Source organism: Canis lupus, chromosome 5, assembly GCF_048164855.1.
Source record: "Canis lupus baileyi chromosome 5, mCanLup2.hap1, whole genome shotgun sequence".
Lineage (NCBI taxonomy): Eukaryota > Metazoa > Chordata > Mammalia > Carnivora > Canidae > Canis > Canis lupus.
The window spans coordinates 5,816,475-5,842,531 of NC_132842.1; the positions used below are offsets into that span (position 1 = coordinate 5,816,475).

Below are 26,057 nucleotides of genomic sequence, written 5' to 3' on the forward strand. Positions count from 1 at the left end.
ACCCAACCTGGTTATCCCACAGGCACCCCAAACTCAGCAAGCCATTACCTTCCCTCTCTTCTGCTACTTCCTATCCCTGTGAATGCTATCACCCCTTTTTCAAAGACGGTAATGCTAGAAATCCATGTGTCATCCCATATTCTTCCCTATTCTCCACTCAGTGTATCCAACAAGCTTACAAACCTCTCTGAAATTCATTTCTTTCTCTCTTTTCCTGCTGCCATTGCCTTGAACCTACTTCATCACCCCTTCTCACCCTTCCATTCTCTAATTGCCTTCCAACTGGTTATGTCCATTCTCCCTCCCTTTCCTCCCCTAGCTGTGTCTGAATTGTCTTAACACAATGAAAATCTGATCATGTCCTTTCCCTACTTGAAAGTCTCCAAGAATATCCCAAGCTCTAAGCTGTGATGGCAAAAAGAAGTGCTTTCAAAAGCTGGGCACATGACGTATATAAGTTGGTGAGCAGCAGAAATGTAGGAAATGCAAAGGTCATACCTGCCAAAAAGTAGTCATTTAAAATTAGTTGACATATATGAAGATGGGCATGAAAGCTCCCTCCTCCTTTGTATCCCTGCCTGCCTTTCCAGCCTCATTGTTTGCTAGTTTCTATGGACAGCTTGAGCTCTGGTAATAAAAGCTATTTAAAATTCTGCCAAAAGGCCATGTTTGCTCATGCCCCTATGCCTTTGTATGTGTTTTTCTCTGCACATCTTTCATCCTCATGGCTTGTTCCTTTCAGGAAGACTTACTCTTTCAATATTCTAGAAACTCTCTTAACGTATCTTTAATGAATAGACTAATTGATTAATTGACATTAAGATGCAGTGGTGGGTGTCCACTGCATACTTGGAGCTCACGGGTGATAGCTCTCACTCGGGTGCCTGTGTGCTTCTGCTCCTGCCAGGTGAGCTGTGTTTGCTGCCAAACCTGTTTATGCCAACTGCACTTGAGGTGACATGATTCAAAAACATATTATGTAAACTAATGAACTATGAGTGAGGAAAGCCAGAGAGTTGTTGCCACAAAACTGCATTAAATTCTTTGGTAAGACTTCCTAAAGAAGTGGTTTAAACCTTATGGAATTAAATGTGGACCAAGCCATTACAAAGGGTTGAGGAGAATCTTAAGAAGCAAGAAATATTCAGCCTTATGATTATTTTACAAATATCTTTAACTTCCTGCTTCATCTCAAGAAATAGTAACTGGTGGGACGCCTGGGTGGCTCAGCAGTTGAGCGTCTGCCTTCAACTCAGGGCATGATCCCACGGTCCCAGGATCAAGTCCCACATCAGGCTCCCAGCATGGGGCCTGCTTCTCCCTCTGTCTATGTCTCTGCCTCTCTCTCTCTGTATCTCTCATGAATAAATAAAATCTTAAAAAAAAAAAAAAAGAAACAGTAACTGGAAATCATAAATAAGGGGTTATGGATAGCTTATGTAAAAAAGCCAGTAAACTCTGGTTAGTGGACTTTTATTCAAAGAAAAAAATTGAGCCTATATCAAAAGGTTGAAAAATCAATATATGTTTATGTTCTAAGTTATGATATCTATGGTATGTACTTATATATTAGTTTAATCATTCTTTGCTTTATCTGAATTTCTACTATAATCTAAGAAGTCTTCTGTCCTCATTTCCACCATCTCCATGTTATGCTCTGAGTGTCCTGAGCATACTTTTATTAAAGTATCCACTATTCTTTCATTCACTTGATAAATATTTACTGAGTACCTACTATATGCTAGGCATCCTTCTAAGTGCTGAGGACATAGCAGTGAACACAGCAGATGAGCACCTTTGTTCCTGGAATTTACATTACATTGTACGATAATGTACATAATTAGGTCCCTGTTCCCCACCAGTAGTCTGTGAGTTCTTAATGTCAGAAGTTCTTTTATTAATCTTTGGATCTTCAATCTTTGGGATAAGATTTGGGCTAATCTTTTTATCAAAGACTAGAACATAGTGGGTACTCAATTTAATATTTGCTGAAGGACTAATGACCTGCCTCTGGGAATTGCTGTGAAAATAAACACCGAAGTAGATCAGAAGTAATTTATGTAGGAAAGCCCCCAGACTCTTGCTTTGTTGCATCTCTTGTTTTAAGGACTTGTTTTAAAGCCAACATACTGGCTCTGCTTTGTTTTTTACGGGCTAGCTTCATGGTTTATGTTGTGGGATTCAAGACCATAGGTAATAAGCAATATTGGGAGCTTGGAGTGGAGGCAAGAATAATAATGAAAATATTATAAATAATATGTATTGATGACACTAGGTTCTATTAATATAATTCATATATATATTATTTCATTTAGTGGTCATAACCACATATAGAGTGGATACTATTACCATTATCCCAATTCGCAAGTAAGAAAGATCAAAGCTTGAAGCTTATAGCAGTTACTCAAAGTAACTGAACAGGATCACACATTTAGATAGTGACCCAGGACTGGGGTTTGAACTTGGATTTTCTTTCATTTTTTTCTCTTCAGACTTGGTTTTCTGACTTCAAAGCATGTGTACTTACATACTTCACTATACTACTGCCTTCAATAAGTTTTGGTTGAGGGGCACCTGGGTGGCTCAGTGGTTGAGCATCTGCCTTTGGCTCAGGTCATGATCCCAGGGTCCAGGGATTGAGTCCCACATCAGGCTCACTGCAGGGGCCTGCTGCTCCCTCTGCCTATGTCTTTGCCTCTGTCTGTGGCTTTCATAAATAAATAAATAAATAAATAAATAAATAATAAAATCTTTTTAAAAAGTTTTGGATTATATGGTCTCATTCATTTGGGGAATATAAAAACTAGTGAAAGGGAATAAAGGGGAAAGGAGAAAAAATGAGTGGGAAATATCTGAGAGGGAGACAGAACATGAGAGACTCCTAACTCTGGGAAACGAACAAGGGGTGGTGGAAAGGGAGGTGGGCGGGCGGTTGGGGTGACTGGGTGATGGGCACTGAGTGGGGCACTTGATGGGATGAGCACTGGGTGTTATGCTATATGTTGGCAAATTGAACTCCAATTAAAAAAAATAGTTTTGGTTGAACTAGAGCTCTGGTAGCCGAACCATTGTATAGGTGCCTCGTAGAAAAACGGAGCTTAGTTCAGTGGCTTCTTAGTATAAGGGTTCATTTGAAATATCTACACTTGGGACGCCTGGGTGGCTCAGTGGTTTAGTGCCTGCCTTTGGCCCGGGGCGTGATCCTGGGGTCCCAGGATCGAGTCCCACATCAGGCTCCCTGCGTGGAGCCTGCTCCTCCCTCTGCCTATGTCTCTGCCTCTCTCTCTCTCTGTGTGTCTCTCATGAATAAATAAAATCTTTAAAAAAAAAAAAAAAATGAAATATCTACACTAAACATCCCGTGCAAAGTTCATGTTGTGTATCTTCCCTTAAGATTATTTCTTTGTCACAAAACAGAAGTGTTTATCTACAACAGAATGGACAAAGAGTCTGATGAATTCTGCATCATACAGAGGGTTACTCAAAGACTAAGGAAGGACAGACAATTATTTACTCCTATTTACACATCTACAGGGCCTTTGCATATTGTTCTGCCTCCTAAGGGTCTTTGCCAATTTAGATGACAGCTTTCAAATCAGTGACAGAGAAAAGGTTTAGCCTTTTATTTCTGGAACTTGTATTCAGAACAGCCATTCATGTGTTCTCTGTATACTGAACTTTTTTTTCTACTCCTCGCTTATCATATAGTAACTTGATATTCTATATAGCATGGGACTTTGAGACACATTTACAAATTTATTCTCACTTCTGATCTTCTAAGTAAGCAACTTTCAACTACCATATCATCAAGAAAATAGGTTTAGTTCTCCTTACTGTCCACATTGTAAAACCATGGATAACTGAAACTATAAGTTTAATATAGCATTTGAAGATCTCTCTACATAATTTTTAAGAAGATTTTATTTATTCATGGGAGACACATAAAGAAAGGCAGAGACATAGGCAGGGGGAGTAGCAGGCTCCCTGTGGGGAGCTTGATGTAGGACTTAATCCCATGACCCCATTCAACCACTGAGCCACCCAGGTGCCCTCGAGGTAGTTTTAAAATGTGTTGTACTCTGCAATGGTTAGCATACCCCCAGCGTGGAGCCCAACATGGGGCTTGAACTCAAAACTGTGAGATCAATACCTGAACCAGATTAGGAACTGGACACTTAACTGACGGAGCCACCCAGGTACCCCAGCACATTACCTTGTGCCTAAAGAAAAGGTCATTGAAATGCCATGGAAATTATAGTAATATTATATTAATATTATTTATACTAAGTTTTAAGCAAGTTAAAGATCAACTCTTCTAAAAAATGAAAAATATGAAATTAGTTCACATTTTGATTTTAATTTTAAATCTGAAATTCCTTCGTATCAAGTATGTTTAGGTTCTCTGTCATCATGAAGAAGTGGTAGAGTTTTCCTCATCTCTTAAGGTGCTGAAAATGAATGCCTTTCTTATCTTTTTTTCTCAATTATAAATCAGAATGAAGTATCTACTTATTTCCTGGCTTTTAAAAGTTATTTCTTAAAAAAACAAGCTAGGTAGTAATTACTTACTGAATACCTGAATGCTTCTAAACCTGTTTTGTGGGTTTTTTTTTTAAATTTTTATTTATTTATGATAGTCACACAGAGAGAGAGAGAGAGAGGCAGAGACACAGGCAGAGGGAGAAGCAGGCTCCATGCACTGGGAGCCCGACGTGGGATTCGATCCCGGGTCTCCAGGATCACGCCCTGGGCCAAAGGCAGGCGCCAAACCGCTGCGCCACCCAGGGATCCCTGTTTTGTGTTTTTTAAAAATACCTTTCTTTTCTTTTCCAGGTGTCCAAAGGGGTGAGAAAAGGCAAAAAACTACCACAGATACCTGAAAATATGAAAATTTGCAAAAATAATTAGAATTTTCATTTTATTTAGGAAGGGTGTAGATTACCCCAAGTAAAAGAATGCTTGATACAGGATAAGACAATGTTTTGTTTTGTTTTTGCAGGGAGGGAGTAGAAACTTTGCTTTGTTCTTAACCCTAATTCCTGGAAAAGGCCAGAGAATGTTACACATAGAGAATTCCTTAAGTACTAGGTTTCTCCTGAAAATTGTAATATTTGGAAAACAAACCAAGTTTAACAGCTAATAGTAATCATAGAATTGATAAATATCAGAAACATGGGCATTAAATACATAAGGTACTGAATCTCTATATCACCACAAATGTATTACTTAAAATATATTTAATATATAGCCTAATTCATTTTACATTAATTTCAAATACTAAAAAAGGACCTCTTCTACCAAATTGAGTCTCTTTTTGTCTTCTAAATACTGTTAGAGATAATGTCTCATTTGATCCTGCGAGCAGTTCCACCAGGCAGTCATGGCAGATTTATTAAACGAGGGGAAAATGAGGTTTGGTATAGGCCATGGTTTCTCGATCTCAGCAGCACTGTTAACATTTTAGGTTGGATAACTATTTGCTGGGCGGGGGATGGGGGGTGGGGGCTTTCCTGGGCCTTGTAGGATGCTTAGCAGCATCCCAGAACTCTATACACAAGATGCCAACAGCAACCCCGATCCCACCAGTTGTGACAACCAACAAGGTTTCCAGACCTTAACAAATGTTCTCTGAACAGGGGGAGAATTTCCCTCTCTTGAGAATCATTGGTACAACCCAAAGGTCACACAGCATGAGCGCTGGGATGAGAACCCAGGCCCTCTAACCACTCCGTACAGAAGCTTAGGCTTTTCAATCATATGCCCATGACATGTATCCTACGCGACCACACAGGATCTTCCAGATGAGAACGGAAACTTCCAGCCTTAGTTACTTTCTCTTTCAATGCAGAACCATTTACAGAAACAAAATACCTCCCTTCTAGAACACCTAAGTGATTCTTTTTCCTATGTTGTTTCCTAGAATTCTTCTGATGAATTTCTCTACAAACTATATATTATATGGAGCTTTGAAAAGAAGTCCACATACCGCTTTATAAAGTTGGTGAAAAGTATCCGATGTGAGTATCCCAGCCTTCGAATTCTTGCTGTTTCCAGAATTCCTGTGTAGCGAAGCTGTAGGAGAACTTTCTCTTTGTCATATTTTCTTGCCTGACGTTCATTATTTGGTTTGATGCAACGGACAAAGTGAGGTTGGCCCACCACCATTTTGGATAACAAATCCATTAGGGAATACTATAATATGCAACAAAAATAAATTTCCCAGTGTAGCATACAGAAACTTAAGTCTTTTTTTTTTAATTCTAAGAAAAAAAGCCCTGAAAATTGGATGTTACATGTGTTCACATTAATTCAGTCGATGGAGGAAAACCCGTATTAATGAAAATTTTATTTGTAGCATATTTTTAAAAGTACAGATTTACTCATAAAAATATAGAGGCAATAACTTGGAACTTAGCTATTAAAAGGTTGCCTGTACATTCTTAAAGCAACTTTAATTAAGAGATGAAAATACTTTTCATATAATTTGTAAGTAATTATATCCTCTCACAGAAGCTTGCTGATATGTAATATTTAGGCATACAATTTAATTTCTTGCTTACACTATTAATTTCCTTGTTCAATTCTTTCTTTATAGAAAGTATGAAAGTAAATCTTCAATGCCTGTCAGAATCATCTCCTGGTTTAAAATAAGGAATGAGAAGTTAAAGCAGTGTCACAAATAGGATATAGGAGTTACAAAAATAAGCAAATTCATTTAAGTACTCTAATCTACTCGAGTTTGATAATTGTGCTATTTATTTTAGAATTTCACATTTTTATTTGAATTTTATTTTATTTTAGAATTTTCAAAGTCACATAGATATGAAAACTGTGTGTTCAGCAACAGCAACTACGGGATAGCTAAGTATAACATATTAGGACGTTCACAGCTCAACTAAAAGTGGAATCTCAGAAAATGAGGATGTTAAAGACCAGCGCTGCAATTTACTGGCAAGGTAACAAATGTATAAACATAGACAGCTGGTGTCAGCTGGATTTCTTTTAGTGTTGGAAATATAGAAGCCTACGGTTACAAATCCAGAGCAAGCCAAATACTGGAATTACAAAAATGATAAAGCCCTGGATTTGCATGACTGCTTCTTAGGCACTGAAACTCAGATGTGATCTTCTGATCCTTGCCACTTTGGGGCCCCTTTTCATTACACTTATCTGTGAGCCATCATTCCTTCTGTAGCCATGCAAGCACCTGCCAGGTACTGGAATTAACAGAAGTGATTCACTTGCTGTTGGCATTCTGAGCAGGAGCATACTACAATTTAGGCACTGGTTTTTCCTAGGGACCAAGGCATGGTGTTACACTACGTTCACTGTCTGCAGAATGAAAAATAACTTTTAAAAAAACATTATATACTCTATGGAATGATCGTCTATCATTTTTCACTTCAGCCTGAGGAGTAAAACGATCTTATGAACTAATGTTTTAAACATACACACAGTGTTTGATGTCAACAACAGTGGACTGATGATGGTCTTGGATAACTCACTTAAAAAAAAAAGGAAAATAATCCATCTGCAAATATGCTTGGTAATTCAGCTCTGCTGTGGTCCTGGTGTAAGGTGAATGTATCAGCAGCAAATGTGAGAGATATTAAGCATATCTTAATGTACTAGGTGCTACTCAAAGATGATTAAGCACACACTGTCTGCTATGAGCTTAGGTCTTGAAATATATTAAAAAAAACTATTCAGCTATTTTTAAAAGTATTTCATGATTCTGTTAGAAAACTAGATTTACTTACTGAATACATATAGTAAATTTAGCCTAATTTCCTCCGTTTTTCCCACCTTAAATGATACTATTAATAATTTCCAATTTTTAGTTGGTATTTTCTCTATATTCATTGGATTCATATTATTTAATTAAAATTTAAAAAATTTCAATTTAAAAAAAAGATTTTATTTATTCATTTGAGAGAGAGTGAGGGAGAGCATGAGTAGTGGAGAAGGGGAGAGAAGGAGGGAAAAGCAGACTCCCTGCCAAGCAGGAAGTCCAATGTGGGGCTTGATCCCAGGACTCTGAGATCATGACCTGAGCCAAAGGCAGATGCTTAACTGACTGAGCACCCAGGTGCCTCAATATGATTTTATCAGAAGAGATAAAAAAGAACAGACACCAATAACAAAGGCAGGGTTATCTAGAGTTCTTCAGAGCAAAGAGGAAATAAAGTACTTCCTTTCTGCCTTTTCTCCCATATTGTCCAAAGAAGAAAAGTAAGAAAGGTCACCTGACCCCATGCTAAGGACACAGTGATTGACTTTCTTGGCATGTTACCCTACTTCCCTGGCATCCGTTCTTCTTGCCCCGTGCTTATACCAGTTCTATTTTTCTTTTGAGGTTTTCATCTTGTCTATGTGCAGAGAGATATGGAATAGACATGGATGCTCAGATTTAGCCCATCTGTCCACTCTAAGATTATTTAGGAGTGGGATGGAGAAGTGATAGGTAGTTATCACAGCACTGAATTAAAAACCCTGTCAGGTTTTGTTCCAGTGGAAATGCGTTTGGTTCTTTGGACAAATTTTAACCAAGGTGTAAACTTCCATTAAGACTGACTCAGTATGCAATAATTTTATAGGTAAAATATCAAAGCAAACCAATCCATAGGTTTTTGGCAGTACTCTCTACTATAGTCTGTATTTAACAAATAATAAATGGAATATGATGAGAATTAACTTTTGCTGATAGGACTCTGATATTTATTACTAGCTTTTGATCTGTACTCTCAAAATTAATAACCTTCCTGGGGTGCCTGGGTGGCTCAGTCAGGTAAGCCTCTGACTTGATTTTGGCCCAGGTTATGATCTCATGGGTTGTGAGATCGACTCCTAAGTCAGGCTCTGTGCTGGCATGGAGTCTGCTTAGGATTCTCTCTCTTCATATTTTTTTTTGAAGATTTTATTTGTTTATTCATGAGAGATACAGAGAGAGAGAGGCAGAGACATAGGCAGAGGGAGAAGCAGGCTCCCTATGGGGAGCCTGTTACAGAACTCAATCCCAGGACCCTGGGATCATGAACTGAGCCAAGGGAAGATACTCAACTAAGCCACCCAGGTGTCCTTCTCTCTTTTCATCTTGTTCTTCCCCTCCCTGACTCTAAAATTAAAGAAATAATGAGATTCCTAAGCATAACACATCATAATTTAATATCTTACTCTAAAATATGATGCAACTGTTTGTGTCTTCATGTTGGTTGTCTCTATGGCACGACGTGTGGCTTCTCCAGTTTCATCCTATAAAGACCAAGAAAGACAGTGATGCTTCAGTATCTACTCTACTTTATGATCTCCAAGGAGCACATAGAATTTCCTTCAAGTTATCATGGTCTATAAATTCAAATACATAAAATAACAAAATGTTAAAATTTTTACTTAGGGTAATTGTTTTGTCAGTCTCATTGGAATTTTCATTGGTCTTTTAAGGAATGTGAATATCTCAGAACTTAGCTAATATATTTTTAGTTGGTTTTAGTGCAACATTAAAATGAGCTAAAAAGGAAGAGTTAGGAATGTATCATAAATGCATGATTACTTTAGTGGCTAGCAGTAATATGAACATAACTAGTTAAGCAGAAAATAAAGATCAAAGAAAGAAAACCTAAAATGTGGTTTACTTTTAAGAGCACACTCAACACTGCCATTATAAAGGTTAGATTCTCAGATTCACTGTCATGCAAAATGCATTTTCTTACCTTTGTCAAGTTGATTGATTTTTCTGAAATCCTCATTTGATAATTTATTATATTTTTAGTTTTAGAATGTGGCAGGTTACCTGTAGGAATGGGGATGAAATTAATATACATTTTAGAATCCTTAATGACTAGAAGACTTTCTTCATTTACTTAAGTATTAAAAAAAATTATTGATCCCACAGTATTCATCCTTGGTTTAGTATGTATGAGAAATTTAGGGATAAAATAATATTATATAAAAATTTGTAACAAATTTTAATTTCAGAAAAAAAATCCAGCTTGGAGATTAGAAAAAGTACAGGTAAGTGTTAGGTTTCCTTTAATTGCCACAAGATATGGTGTGATTCTAATAAACAGAACAATTTGTTTCAAGTGTGTATGTGTTAAATGACTTCTGAGATTTTCTTTAATGCAAAGGTAAGCTTTACAATGGGCCTTAAAAATCATAGGGATTATTAATTCATATGAAGTGGTTATAAGAAAACCAAGAATGGTTGAGAGCAATGGATGTGTTCAATCTAACATTCAGAAATAAGTGCGCCTGGTGCTAGGGCTACTTATTCTTTTTAAAAAGATTTTATTTATTTATTCATTCATGAAAGACACACACAGAGAGAGAGAGAGAGAGAGAGAGAGGCAGAGACACAGGCAAAGGGGGAAGCAGGCTCCACGCCAGGAGCCTGATATGGGACTTGATCCCGGGTCTCCAGGATCATGCACTGGGCCAAAGGCAGGCGCTAAACCTCTGAGTTACCCAGGGATCCTGCTAGGGCTACTTAAATGCACACAACGAAGGTATAAAAATATTCTAGTGTAGTGAAAAATTATGGCCGCAGAAGCCAGGCAGACCTGGATTTGAATACCAGCTGTGGTACTTAAATTGTGTTGCCCATGGATCATTTTCTTAGTCTCTGAGCTGCGTTTTGAAACCACATCAAGGGGATAATGCTGTCTGCCTTACAGAATTTTGATGACATGTGACAGTATGTCTGGCACATGGTGGGCACAGAAATGTTAGTTCACCTTCTCTCCTGTTCCACCCCTCACCAAGCATGATAAACAACCCACAATCTAAGAGTTCATCATCTCAACAGTAATGTTTAAATATATCTCCAGAATTTGGTATCACTTCAGAAAGATTATTATTTTCCCTCTCATTCTTTTAGGTGAGAAGTAAAGGCTACATACTTTTTGTTTGTTTTTTAGAGTGAGAGAGAGAGAGGGCGAGAACATGTGCATGCATGCCAGGGTTGGGGGCAGTGGGAGAGGGAGATAGAATCTTAAGCAGGCTTCATGCCCTGCAAGGAGCCTGATTCAGGGCTCAATCTCACAACCCTGAGAAAAAGTGACCCAAGCCCAAATCAAGAGTTGGGCACTTAACCAGCTGAGCTTCCTAGGCGCCTCAAGGCTACATGGTTTTTTGTTTGTTTTGTTTTGTTTTGTCTTTAAGGCTACATGTTTTGACAAATCCTTCACATTCTTTGTGGTGGCAAAAGGCTGGCTCGGGGTAATGATGTGCATGGGACCCTGCCTGGGTTGTGGCTGGCAGTGCCTCTGCTCTGCTGTCTTCCCCCTTCCCTTGTTCCCAGGAAAAGTGCTGCAATGGATGTGTGTGCTTTTACACTGGGCTGCACACTGACTGTTCACTATTCAAATGTGAAACTTACTGCAGACAGCAGAGTGGACAGAGATAGTAAACATAAACTTCAGAGGGGTGGCTGTGGACTTCCACTTGTTTGTTTTTTATTTAAGGGAAAGTTTTAGAAAAATTTACCAAAATTACTATAGACTTGGAGGTTGCTTGGAAGCATAATAAATATACAAAGGACTAGTAGCACATTAATTAGAATAGACCCCTTACTTAATAAATACCATTACTTAATATTAGCCAAATAAGAGCTAAAAATTTAAGTTTCTCTAAAAACTAAGCAGCTAGAGGAAATTTACTGAGGGATTAATCATTTCAATGTAACAACACTTATACATTAATCAACTATTTAACAACAAAATAAATGAAAGCCTTTTAAAAATTCATCAATGCATAGAAACAGGAACTAAAATTAGCATAGATCTTATTTCAGAAAATATATCCACTTTGCCTTTATAGTAGACCTGATAAACAAACCTGTAATAAACCAAGGTAGAGATGTGAGCTGTAAGGAACTATGGTACATTTCCCCCTAATAATGGCTGAGCTGTATTTCATATTTAAAGTTATACATGCAAAGGGCTATGGTTATCTTAGAATCTTGGAGACAGCATAATACAGGATTGAAAAACCCAAACTTTCAAGCTTATTTCTAAGCCTTCCCATAGGGGTAACACTGGGAAAGCTGCTAAACATTTTCAAGACTCAATGACTCATCTGTAAAAGTATTCCTCCTCAGAGTGTTGCTATTAGGAGTAAATAAAAGTACTCAGTACTTTTTTGCAATTTCTAAACAGATTTCTATATTATTATTGCTGTCATCATTATTATTATGTTTGCATTATCTAGGTGAATACAGAACCCAAATGCCTCTGATATCTTTGAGATTCAGAGTCACTATCACATCTTTGATTGTGAAGTTCTCTTCTCCCTGGCCAGTGAGACATGGTGCTGATAGGAAACAGAACATAGTGTTGAGAGCCTGGTTGCATATTTTATAAGGGTAGAAAACATGAGATTAGATGCACAGGTCATTAGCATTAAAAACATTCATGATGTAATGCAATCATCACCACCATCCATGTCCATAACTTTTTTCATCTTGTAAAACTAAAACTTCATACCCATTAAATACTAGCTCTCTATTCCTCCCACCACCAGCCCCTGGCAACCACATTCTGTTTCTGTCTCTATGTCTTTGCCCTAAGTACCTTATTATGAAGAATTAATCAGCATTTATCTAGATATAACAGTTTTTATATGCTGTACATCAAGCAGTACAGGGCACTGATCCTTAAATGAAGGGAAACAAATAAGGTGAGCCCTATGATTACTCCAGCTTTCCGTCTAGAGGTTTTTTTTTCTTTTTAAAGATTTATTTATTTATGATAGACAGAGAGAGAGAGAGAGAGAGAGAGAGAGAGAGAGGCAGAGACACAGGAGGAGGGAGAAGCAGGCTCCATGCCAGGAGCCTGATGTGGGACTCGATCCCGGGACTCCAGGATCGCGCCCTGGGCCAAAGGCAGGAACTAAACTGCTGAGCCACCCAGGGATCCCCTGTCTAAAGAGGTTTTATGCTGAAATGAGGGGAACCCATGTGAAGACTAGGGAAAATAACAGACGTAACCAAGATAAAAGCCATCAAATAGTCGAGTCAGTCAAACTCAACCATATCAATAATCATATTAAATATAAATGGTTCAGAATTTAGAAAAGCAAGCCCACTACATGCTATCTACAAAAAAAACCCACTTTAAATACAAACATAAAAATAAATTGAAAGTATTAAAAATGATATATCACTAACCACTTAGCATAAGAAAGTTGGGAGTCTTTATATTAACAGGCAAAGTAGGTTTCAGAGCAAAGAATATTACCAAGGATAAAAAGCATCATTTAATAATAATCAAGGGGTCTAGTCATCAAGAAGATATAATCATTCTATATGTTTATGTGTCCAATAGATCTTAAAAATACATGAAGTAAAAAATTATAGAAATGAAAGACAAAACAGGTAAATTGACAATTATAATCAGATATTTCAAAATTTCTCTCTCAGTAAGAACCAGGTGAGAAAAAACCAGTAAGGATATAGAAGATTTGATCAATACTATCAACCATGTTGACCCAATTGACATTTATATCACTCTCCACCCAACACAGTGGAATACACATTATTTTTAAGTGTAAATGAAACATCAAACAAGATATACCATATTCTGGGCCATAAAACATGTCTCAGTAAATTTAAATTGATTAAATCATACAAAATATGCTTTCTGAGCACTATGGAATTAAAGGCAACAACATAAAGATATGGAAAATCCCAATATTTCTAGAATTAAAATATAATACTTATAAATAATCCATATAAGTACTTATATTAGAAAAGAAATGTTTTCTTACACCAAGTACCTAAGGTCTCACCTTAGAAATTAGAAAATGAAGACAAAATAAAACCCAAAGTAAACAGAAGAAAGGAAACAAAAATGAAAAATCCAAAAGAAAGAAAGAAGGAAAAGAAAAGGAAAGGAAAGGGAGGGAAATGAAAGGAAAAGAAAAGGAAAAAAATCAAAATAGCAAAACCAACGGAGAAAATCAGTTAAACTATAAACTATGTGCAGGTTCTTTGAGAAGATCAATAATATTGACCAATCTCTAGAAAGAAAATCAATCAAGAATAAAGTGAAAGAGGACACAAAAGATTCAGATCAGGAATGAGAGAGCTGATAAAACTTGATCAGGAATGAGAGAGCTGATAAAACTTCAAGATCTATAGATATTAAAGAATAATAAGGGAATACTGTAATCAACTTTTTGTTAATAAATCTCACTACATAGGTGAAACAAACAAATTTCTTAAAAGATACAACCTACTAAAGCTCATTCAAAAAATTAGATAATTTAAATATCCTTCTATTTGTTAAAGAAATCGATTGAATTTGTAGTTCAAAACCTTTTCACAAAAAAAAAAAACCTTTCTGGTCCAGATGGCTTCACTGGTGAATTCTACAAAGGAATTTAGAAAGAAATAATACTCACTCCACTTTTCCCGAAAATTGAGGAAATAATTTTATCAGGCCAGTATTACTCTGATCCCAAAATTAGAAAAAAATTATAAGAAAACTATAGCCCAATATCCTCATGGACATAGACGCAAAAATTCTTAACAAAATGTTAGCAAATTTAATCTACCAATACATAAAACTCCAATGCATCATGACCGTGTCAGGTTTTCCCCAGGAATAAGAAGTTGACATAACATTCAAAAATCAATCAGTGTAACTCATATTTACAGATTAAAAAAATAAATGAATGATTATCTCAATAGATGTAGAAAAAGCATCTGACAAAATTCAAATATGCATATCTGATAAATACCCAGAAAACTAGGAATAAAAAGAACTTCCTCCTCCTGAGAAAGGACATCTATGAAAAACCTATAGGTAATATCATTTTTACTGGGGAAAAACTGAATACTTTCTCTCCAAGATCAGGAATAAAGCAAGAATGTTCATTCTTACCACTTGTATTCAATATTGCTTTGGTGATTCTGGCCAGTGCAACCAGGCAAGATGAAGACATAAAAAGTAGAATAGAGAAGAAAGGGCAAACTCTTTTTTCACAGATGACATGATCATCTGTATAGAAAATCCTATGGAATTTATAAAAAAAAAAAAAGCTAGCTAGTCTAATAAATGAGCTTAGCAACACTGCAGGGCAAAAGATCAATCCACAAAAAACCAACTGGATTTCTATATACTAGCAACAATAGAGTTTTAATTAAAATTACCATTTATTACAGCATAAAATGTGATATAGTAGCAGATAATTTAACTAAAGATATATAAGACTCACACACTGAAAACTACAAAATATTGCTGAGAGAAATTAAGAAAGACTTAAATAAATGGAGAGCTATTATTGGGCTCCCTGACAGGAAGACTCAATATTGTGAAGATATCAATTCTTCCAAAATTAACCTATAGGTTCAGCATATCCCAGTCAAAGCCTCAACAGGATTTTTGGTAGAAATTGACAAGCTTATTCTAAAATTTATATGGAAAAGCAAAGGAATTATAATTGCCTCAACAACTCTGAAAAAGAACAAAGTTGTGTAGCTTATAATTCTTGATTTCAATTTTTTTAAAAAATAAAGCTATAGTAATCAAGAAGTATAATACTGGTGAAAAGATAGACAAATATCAGTACACACAATACAAAAGTCCTGATTTTTCAACAGGGTGCCCAGGTAATACAATAGGGAAAAGAACAATCCTTTCAACAAATGGACCTAGAACAACTGAAGGGGGGTTGGAAAGAATGGTGGAAAATATTAGAGTCATGATGAAATATCATCTGGAAGTGATGAGTATACTCACTACTGAATGTGGTAATAGTTTTACAGATCTTTATGCATGTCAAAAACTCATGTTTTACTATCTACACATGTGCTATTTACTGTATGTTAGTTATGTCTCAATAAAACTGTAAAAAAGAAATGCAAAATAATAAAACAAACTCCAATAAAGAAAAACAGCCCAAACTACATTATTTTTCTACTTAAAAGCAAATGCAAAAAAGTATAGGGTTGGCTGGAGCAAAGACATGTAAGTTTCCAATCAATAAGGCAGAGCTCACTAAACCTATAGAACCTTAAAGTACCACCCAAAAGCTGCCCAGTCCCGAAACAGAGGTCATTCTGAACTTGTCAGAGCTAAGCATATTCTTCTGGTGAGCAGCTAAATTATCACCATATTTTCTGGCTAGTTCTTCAAACACTTCTTTAATGAAAACCTAGTTTTTTTATATTCATTTTTACATGTTCTGCAGACAATTTGGGCAGAATGTATTAAAAAATGCATATTTAGTGAGCTGAAAACAAGCCAATATAAAAAAAAAATGAGGATTATACTGATGAAAACCACAATCAGAAACTACTGAATTGGACCTGAGGAGATTTCTCGGTTAAAGGAAATTGCCTTAGCTTACCTGTTTTTGTCAGAGGGAGACTGACTAGTTGCCGAATTACACTGTTTTCTGATGACCTCAAAAGCAGCACAATATCAGTTGGAAGAGTGTCTCTATTTTTAGCTAAGAACCCACTTGCGTTATAGAGGACCTGTTGATAAAGTATATTTCAGTATCACGATCAATGTCATCCCCATTGTCATCATCACCATCATCAGTAGCAGCAGTAGCAGAATCATCAATAGGTATTTTCTGAAAACTTCTGTGCTGAGTGAGAGGTATACAAAAGTTTATAAAGGCAGTCCCTAACAACTTGGTTGGAAGAGCAAATTTCTCCAGGTTTGCAATATTTTTTGTCAGAGAAAAATTTGTCTTGCTGATTTTATTTGGTTTGAAATCATAAAAGAGGTTTGATTCCTCTTATTTATTATGAAGTTTGGTATGTTTCCTTTCTATGCTTGGAGGGTCAAAGGTGGCATAAAGAAAGCACCCTAAGGCCACCAAGGCATTCTCATTTCTGTGATAATTGATTCACACACAGTGAATTGGCCATTACAGACTTTTTGTCTCAGTAGTAGTATGGTCTTTTTTTTTTTTTTTTTTTTTAGATTTTATTTATTTATTCATGAGAGACACAGGGAGAAAGAGAGAGTCAGAGACACAGGCAAAGGGAGAAGCAGGCCCCACGCAGGGAGCCCGATGTAGGACTTGATCCTGGGCCTCCAGGATCACGCCCTGGGCCGAATGCAGGCACCAAACCTCTGAGCCACCCAGGGATCCCCAGTAGTAGTACGGTCTAAGTGCACTATGAGTACTTAGAGTATTCATGTTTCTGGCACTTCTAAATAACTTTAAGGCTTTCTAAAGATTAATTGTAACCCAAAGATTTCTATAGGATGATCTAATATTGTTGTTGTTAAGGATGGACTGAATTGTGTCCCTCCAAAATTAATATGTTGAATTCCTGACCCTAAATGTGACTGTATTTGGATAGGATCTTCAACGAGGTAATTAAGGTTAAATGTGGTCCTAAGGGTGGGACCCAAATCCTATAGGACTGGTGTCCTTGTAACAAGAGAAAGGCACACCAGAGATCTCTTTCCCCACCTCATGTACCTAGAGAAAAGGACACATGAGAACAGTACAAGAATGCATCCATCTGTAAGCCAGGGAGAGAGGTCTCACCAGACAGTGACCTTGCAGGCACCCTAATCTTATACTTCTAGCCTCCAGTAAATAAATGTCTGTGCTTTATTTAAGCCATCCATCCTGTGGTATTTTTCTTATGGCAGCCCAAGCCGACTAATATAGCTGTTAAAAACAACTGGATAAAATGATCATAGGAAATTCTTAATGGATGTTTTTAAAAAGGCTTATTTGAAAAAATCATATGCTGAACATTATGGGAGAGGCTATAATATTCAAATTAGATTTTTTTTTTTTTTTTTTTTTTTTTTTTTTTTTTTAGTGCCAAAGTCTGTGGAACATTGAAGTCCTAGTAGACCTAAATCTTCCAGGTTCTGTGTTATTTTATTCTGTTCATGTATTTCTCAGTCTCTGCACTTTCTTGATTTTACATCTTCTTGGTCCTCCAATATTTACATTATGGTGAAGGAATTACTTGTTAGTCTGTGCAGATGGGAAACAGAGCATCCTCTGGGTTTAGGACAACATATCTGAGGTTTGCTCCGGTTTGGGAATATGCATCTATCAAGGCATCCAACTGCTGAATAGTCCATTAGTCAACCACACCTAGGCTAGCTCCATTATCCAACCACACCCCTAATCTGTCACTTTCTTCTGTTGGATGGGAGGAGAGACAAAGGCTGCCGTAGAGAGAGAAGAAACTCTAGTCTGAAAAAGGCAGTTTATATAAAAGGTTCCTAGCTATCACTAAAAGAAGGAAAAAGTAGGTTCCCATTGCCAGCCAATCTCACCCAAAGCCAGATCTTAGGATCAGAAAGATGGATGCTTTGAGGCTTGTCTCTTTCTTTTCTTTGTTTTTCCTTAGGCTCTTAACAAAAATTCCTCCAGAAAAACTGTAACATTGTGTTTGTCAAAATAGGAGGACGATTTTTTTTTTTAACCTTTTCAGGATAGTTGCTAGAGGTAGATGCCCTGGAGTGGGAGCGGATGGCACTGGGTCAGAGAGAATACAGGAAGCTGGAGAACAGAGTCAGGGCCAGATTGGGACAGACACAGATGGCTATCTCATTATAACCATCTAAATATTTTGGGCCATAATTTTCATGTTTACCATTATTATTTGAGGAAAGACTAAGAGAAACTCAGTCATAATTCTTCAAAGTCCTTACCTTTCCTGCATAATGGTGAATCCCAAAACTTAGTTCCATTCTTTTGGGTCTCCAGAAGTACTGTGATTTCAGGTTACCTTCAAATTTTTCTACAAAAAGAAAAAAAAAAACAAAAAAAAACAAAAAAAAAAACAACAAATTTTTCTACAGAAAAAAAATTGAACTCCAATATCAGCCATGTAGGAGATCCTCAGAAGGTATTGATTGACAGAATCATCTCTTTCACCATAAAATGGACAATGTGCAGTGAAAAAACAATTTTACATAGCTAATAAATGCAGATTTGGAACATAAATGGTGAGACAAAACTAAAGATTATCAATTTAACCATTCCATTATGATTTAGAGCAGTTCTTTTTTTTAAAAAAAGATCTTATTTATTTATTCATGAGAGACAGAGAGAGGCAGAGACACAGGCAGAGGGAGAAGCAGGCTGCCTGCAGGGAGCCCAAAGCAGAACTCGATCCCAGGACCCTGGGATCACGACCTAAGCTGAAGGCAGATGCTCAACCACGGAGCTACCCAGGCTTTCCTAGAGTAGCAGTTCTTAACCTCAAGCAACAGAACCCCCTAGAGGGCCTATTTTAACACAGAGCTTCTGCCTTAGTAGGTCTGGGCACTGGGGGAATTCGAGAAATCACATTTCTAGCACATTCTCAGGTAATGGCTGTTTCTGGTCTCGGGACCACATTTTGTGAACCACTGTTACTGAGTCAGGAAACTACCTGAGATTAACTGATCAGAGAGATTTGTGAAACCCAGTCTGATATGGAGCCATGAGCCTAGAAATCTGGTATTCTGGTTCTCCTTTCTATCAGAGGAGCACTAAGTTATTAGTGATTACATAGGAAGAATGGAGGGTCACTAAGGCAGTTACAGTTCTATAACTTTCAGAGTACTTTTTCCTCCATGTCCTTGAAGGGACATTTAACTTCAAAATCAGGTGATTGCTATGTGACAATTTTCCCCAGAACTTTGGGCTTATTTTGTTTTTTATTAGTATTATCCAATTAGAGGAGAGAATAAGCCAGTGAGTGAGTCAGCAGGAAGCAACATCACAGACTTAATGGTAAGAAACAGACTCCATCACCCAAAGTAAATGAGAGAAAATGTGAATCCAAATTTTCTGCAAATATTTATTATACATAATCAATGTCTCTTACCATTACAGAATATGGTATTTCTACATTAAAAAAAATGGTTTTTTTTGTTTTTATTTTTTTTACCTGAACAAGCTAAAGTTTTATTCTTTAAGGAATAAGACATTTTTAACTATTTTAGATGATAATCTTTTATTTAATTTTAATTTTTAAAAATATTTTATTTATTTATTCATGAAAGACACAGAGAAAGAGGCAGAGACATAGGCAGAAAGAGAAACAGGCTCCCTGCAAGGAGCCCAATGCAGGAATTGATCTTGGATCCCGGGATCACACCCTGAGTCAAAGGCAGACAGTCAGCTGCTGAGCCACCTAGGCGTCCCTCAATGATAATCTTTTAAATGCAGCATATGTATCTTTGCCTTCTCAAATAGAAAAAAATGAATATGTTTATGCTTTCTTTGATGACTCAAGAGTATTGTGAATATTTATTAATGTACTGTAATTTAGAGACTATTAAGGTATTGGAGGCTATTTGCCTCTATTAGACAAGTGACTAGATGAATTTATTTCCTCCCCATTAGCTATCTCTTTTCAAATTCTAGAGCTGGCCTTTTGCCCTGCCCTCCAATTTCTAATATGGGGCTGGGTAATCTCTTTTTTTAGGGGTGGGGTAGTGCTGGATAATTTCTAAGGTTACTTATAACATAAGATCCTATGAATGAGGCTCTACCATAATGTAAGGAAAAGTCCAATATCCAAACTTGTTTAATTCATCACTAAATACTTCATCGTATTATAAACATTTGCTAGTCCAGATATTAGACCCAAAGCCTCTTCTTTAAAGTTACATATGCAGGCTTTGTGATAGCTATTTTCTCCCAGATAATAAAAAAAAAAGTTCTTTTTAAGTCATTCAGAGCATTACATGACGGTAGCACAAAACTATGCAGACATACTGATTTAAAATTCACCTACAAAAAAAATAAAAAATTAAAAAAAATAAAAAATTAAAAAAAATAAAAATAAAAAATAAAACTCACCTATAAGAGTCTGGTCAGTAGCCTTGGGAAATCGGCTTTCTTCATCCAGTAGGGATAGCAGACCCATTGGCTTCTGGAGGAACAGATCTAGGAGGGGCCGGTTATCTTCATATTCAATCACTCTGGCATTAACATTTTCATTTAGGTATTCATTCTATAACAGGGCATGAGACAGAGAAAAAATTCACTAAAAATTTTGTGAATGATATGTAATTTGACAGTAATTATCCCAAACTCTATTTTCCACATATTATAAGAAATTGCTTCCTATGACATTGCTCTTAAGCTGAGGGTATCATTTTATTTTTCTTTCCCCAAAACTGCCAGTTCATTAAAGTCAGCGCCAATTCAGGGTAATCATAAAAAGTTTCTAGTGTCTCTACCAGAATGACAGACATCTTAGGCTTTCAAAATACAAGAGAATATGTTGATAATGAGCAGTAATAGAGTTATGCTCCAGAATTTACAGAATATCAATTAGGTATAGTTCAGAGTTACAGTTCCCCCAATTTAAGCTTTTGATCTAGTCTCAGAAATGGATCTCTCAAGAACGTTAACTTCTCAGTCATGATAACATTTATGTTGTCAGTAGGGCGAACAGTTGTAGGTCATAGGAACAATCAGTGGATTTAGAGCCAAGAACACAAAGGTTCATATCGAGGTTCTGCCTCTTAACTAGCATATATAATTCTTTGGGATTTTTTTACTCTATAATCTCCCACTGTCTCATCTACCACGGGGAAGAAACGATCTCCATCTAACAAAGTAAATCTATCTGGTACATTAATAATCAGTTGCCATTGGGTATACTAGAAGTTGCCTAAAACCAAAACAATGAATAACAATTAGTATAAGATTGTGGTGCCAACAAAACAGATGCTACTGATCTATTTCACCAAAGGGGCACTAAGCATCATGTTGTTGCTCCGTTTCTATGACTGCCTTCACACTGTGCCCCCACCCCAGTGCTGCAGTCTATAAGTGGACATGCATGACCCCTGGACAATGACTTGTAGTGATGCTCTCATGCAGGGTGCTAACTGGTTCTCGGGTAATAAAGTAGCTATCACCAGGAAGTGTATGAAATAACCCTGGACTCGGAGAGAATATCCCGCACCACTCACAAATTTAAAATGACAGGCTATTTTCATTATTATTTTAACTTAAAAATTTTTTTCTTAAAATAGGCTCCATGCCCAGCACGAAGCCCAAGGTGGGTCTGAACTCACAACCCATAGACCAAGACCTGAGCTGAGACCAAGAGTTGGACACCTAACTGACTGAGCCACTTCATTATTATTTTAATATATTCTTTAATTCATTAAGTATTTTCATTAAACATCTTATAATAAAGCACTGTGATGGGTGATAAAGAGATGTTTATTTTATTATTATTTTTAAAGAGATGTTTAATAGAACTCCCTGTCCTCAGTGGATTTAAGATCTAACTCGAGTGATAAGGTTAGTAAATGAATATTCAAAATGCAAGGTAACACAGGTTAGATAAACAGTATGTACAATGTAATATAAGGACTTCAGAGGAAGAGAACTTATTTCTGGCAACTGCATGGAGGAAGTTAGCAAATGGCAGGTGGGGTCAAAACTTTTAATCAGTATTTTGGAATCTTATGAAACTGAAATGTCATTTCAAGGGTGTCACTAGTAAAAATAAATGTACATTTTTAAGACAAAAAACTAATACGTAAAAACTTGGCAGTGCCCATTAGGCTAAAAGGTAGATCACCTGAAGGTCATTTAGTTTATCCGGTACATAAAATTGGAAACAATGTCTGGAAGTTTCATAGCGTTTGCATTTGAAGGTTACCTTGGGAGCAATATACAGACCCAGAATCACTTTACTAGTAGACACATCAGGCTGACAGCATATTACAGCTTAAGTGACAACTGCAAAGTTCAGAAGAGGTTTTGTATGTTTTGTATAGAAAGCACACAAGGTTAAGATCTAAATCAATGCATTTGTCATTTCTATTTGCCTGTGTCAGAATCCACAGAACCCTTTTGTGGCAGGTCAGACAGAGCAGAGATGAGTAACTAGCAAAACAATGGGCTCCCCTTGAAGATACTTGTTAGGATTATGTACTCCAGGCAAACCAATGGAGAGAACATGCTATTACTCACGATTTATAAAGCCCTTCTAGTAAAATGAGACTGCCTAAAACAACAGATTATGTACTTTTATAGCAGTTATGACCTCAAAATACTTTGTTTTTAAGCCTAAGTGGAGAAATGAAGATGTATAACTCTTAAGAAAGTCCTCTGCTATGCCCTGTATGTTAAAAATATATTTAAAGCAGAAGATAAGTGGAGTTATTAACTGCCATAGAGGGCTGTTCAGCATATATAATCACTGCCCTGTTCAGATGGCCTGAGTTCCCTTCTGAGAAGGGCAGATGATTAATTATCCAAGTATAAATCAAGGAGGGAGGGAAATCGGAAGACTTAAATGTTGGGAAGCTTCATGCCTGAGTCAAGCTCTTGCTTATTTTTCATTGGGTTTTCAGTGTTAGCTGTAAAAAGGGACAGAGTGGCAAGAAAGCCCATGAAGGTGCCCCCCATCCAGAGCTCTGGCCTAAACACAAGGGAAAGTCTCACCACAGGAGAGAGTCTTCATGACAGCATTGTGTCCTCAGCCTCACACAGCAGCTGGGAAGAGAGGTTGTCCTAGGCCAAAAGGCTGCAAGCTTCCTCATGGCTTTGAAGGGTGGTGGCGGGGAATGTTACCTTTGACCCCTTGGCACAATCTGTCACACAACAGAGGCTGAACTCTCACCTTCTCAGAGACACCTTCCCCCATGGCCCAGACTAATTCAGCAACCCCCTTCCTCAGTTGGTCATGCTCTATCCCTCCCACCATGTTTTAAATTCTTTCACAGCATTTCTAGCATTTTTACTGGATTAGTCTCCCTCTCTTGTTAGAATGGGAACTCCAAGAGGACAAGCACTTTTACTCACCTATTACTTAACTCTATCTAGGGAGACCTGAGCAGGTTAAATAAATGATTGCGTGTTAAGGACTGAACAGTGTCCCCCCCCCCACCCCAAACCAAGCTTATACGTTGAAGCCCTTATATCCAGTGTGATGACATTTGGAGATAGGGCCATTAGAGAGGTAATTAAGGCCAAATGAGGCCATAAGCGCAAGGCTGGAATTCCACAGGATGTTTTTTTTTTTTTTTTTTTTTTATAAGAAGAGGAAGAGACCCCAGGGAAGTGACTGCATAGAGTAAAAGCCACATAAGGTCACAGGGAGAAAGGCAGCTATCTATGAGTCCAGGAGGCAGTTTGAAGCTCCGCAGTCTGTGATACCTTATGGCAGCCCCAACAAACAAATACATGAGCTTTCTGGATTCCTTTTGTTAAAAATCATTTTGAAAAGCTCTTTCTAATGAGAGGAAGACTGTGGTGAAAACTATAAATCATGTGCACATGCATAATCCTGAGCTTCTGATTATAAATGTAATAGATGCTCATGTAAAATCATACTATTTATTCAGTTTTAACTTTATTCCCTTTGACAAAATGGAATGGAGAACATGTAATGAATATATTTTCAGGACGCCTGGGTGGCTCAGCGGTCGAGTGTCTGCCTTTGGCTCAGGGTGTGATCCTGGAGTCCCGGCATTGAGTCCCACATCGGGTTCCCTGCATGGAGCCTGCTTCTCCCTCTGCCTGTGTCTCTACTGCTCTCTCTGTGTCTCTCATGAATAAATAAATACAATCTTAAAAATATATATATATTTTTTTCATGAACATTATTTGAATGGCTACCTGAGATTATATCCTGTAGCTTTATATTCCATTCTCTTACCTGGGGACATTTTAGATTCCTTCTTTAACTATTTTATTTCTTTTTTTATTTTTTTTAAATCATATCTACACCCAACATGGGGCTTGAACTCATGATCCCAAGATGAAGAGTTGCATGCTCCACCAGCTGAATGAGACTGGTGCCCCCTCTTTATTACTTTAAATAGTGCTCTGATGTACATCTTTGTGCACCAAGTTTTTCTGTATTTTGGATTATCTTTAGGACAGATTAGCTTGTCAACTTGGAAACGTTTCATAGGCTCTGATGATCATTTCTAGATAGATTTTTTTAAAATTCTTGCAGCAATGTGCTTCCTAATCAGCACTGCATACACACTCCTAGCTCACTGCATCCTCACCAGCATTGAATATTCTCATTAAAAAACTTTTTCTGATATTTTCAATAGGAGAAAATGATAGCGTATTGCTGTATTTGCATTTCTTTGATTAGATCTTCAACTACTTAAGAGGACAGTTTGGAGGGGAAATAAAGCAGATCTCTGGTTAGTACACATTACACAATACCTGCCAGCTACTATGAGGAGTGTTATCACTCTGAAACAGATAATAATAAACATAACTTCTTCTTGGGCTCAGAGATAGCATCACATCACCGTCAGTTGCGACGTTGCTGAAGATTCAGGAAGCCAGAGATCAGAATTATGTCAGTTTTCTCTCTTTTTTTCTTGGTTAGTCTACCTGAAGGTTCATCAATTTTATTTATTTTTTTAAAAAACCACAGATCCTGGCTTGACTGTTCTTTTCTATTGTCTTTTTAGTCTCCATTTCATTTATGTCTGCTCTGATCTTTATTTCTTTCCTTCTAATGTTGGGCTTAGCTTATTTCTTCTTCTAGTTCATTGAGGTATAAAGCTAAATCTGTTTATTTGAGACCTTTCTTTTTCTTTTCCTTAATGTATGTGTTTTTTGTTACAAACATCCCACTTAGAACTGCCTTTGCTGCATCCCTTGAGTTTTGGCATGTGGTGTTTTCATTTCCATTTGTCTCAAGATAGTCTTTTTTTTTTCATTTTGTATTTTTCTCATAGTTTCTTTTTTTTAAATAATAAATTTATTTTTTATTGGTGTTCAATTTGCCAACATACAGAATAACACCCAGTGCTCATCCCGTCAAGTGCCCCCCTCAGTGCCCGTCACCCATTCACCCCCACCCCCCGCCCTCCTCCCCTTCCACCACCCCTAGTTCGTTTCCCAGAGTTAGGAGTCTTTATGTTCTGTTTCCCTTTCTAATATTTCCTACCCATTTCTTCTCCCTTCCCTTCTATTCCCTTTCACTATTATTTATATTCCCCAAATAAATGAGAACATATAATGTTTGTCCTTCTCCGATTGACTTATTTCACTCAGCATAATACCCTCCAGTTCCATCCACGTCCAAGCAAATGGTGGGTATTTCTCATTTCTAATGTCTGAGTAATATT

The 26,057-nt window shown here is 37.0% G+C and overlaps 1 protein-coding gene across 5 annotated transcripts in view; it reads right to left on the reverse strand.

Annotated features, from left to right (window-relative positions):
- Positions 1–26,057, reverse strand: part of MYO3A (myosin IIIA) — a 245,594-nt gene that overhangs the window by 49,652 nt on the left and 169,885 nt on the right. For all 5 annotated transcript variants that reach the window (XR_012030791.1, XM_072825306.1, XM_072825307.1 and 2 more), the window contains 6 exons: positions 20,788–20,941; positions 18,645–18,733; positions 16,351–16,480; positions 9,711–9,790; positions 9,175–9,252; positions 5,987–6,192 (listed from right to left, as the gene is read on the reverse strand). Coding sequence is in view for 4 of the 5 variants with exons in the window: in XM_072825306.1 (XP_072681407.1) it covers positions 5,987–6,192; positions 9,175–9,252; positions 9,711–9,790; positions 16,351–16,480; positions 18,645–18,733; positions 20,788–20,941 (737 nt within the window). In the remaining variant the exon portion in view is untranslated. The remainder of the gene's footprint in view (positions 1–5,986; positions 6,193–9,174; positions 9,253–9,710; positions 9,791–16,350; positions 16,481–18,644; positions 18,734–20,787; positions 20,942–26,057) is intronic.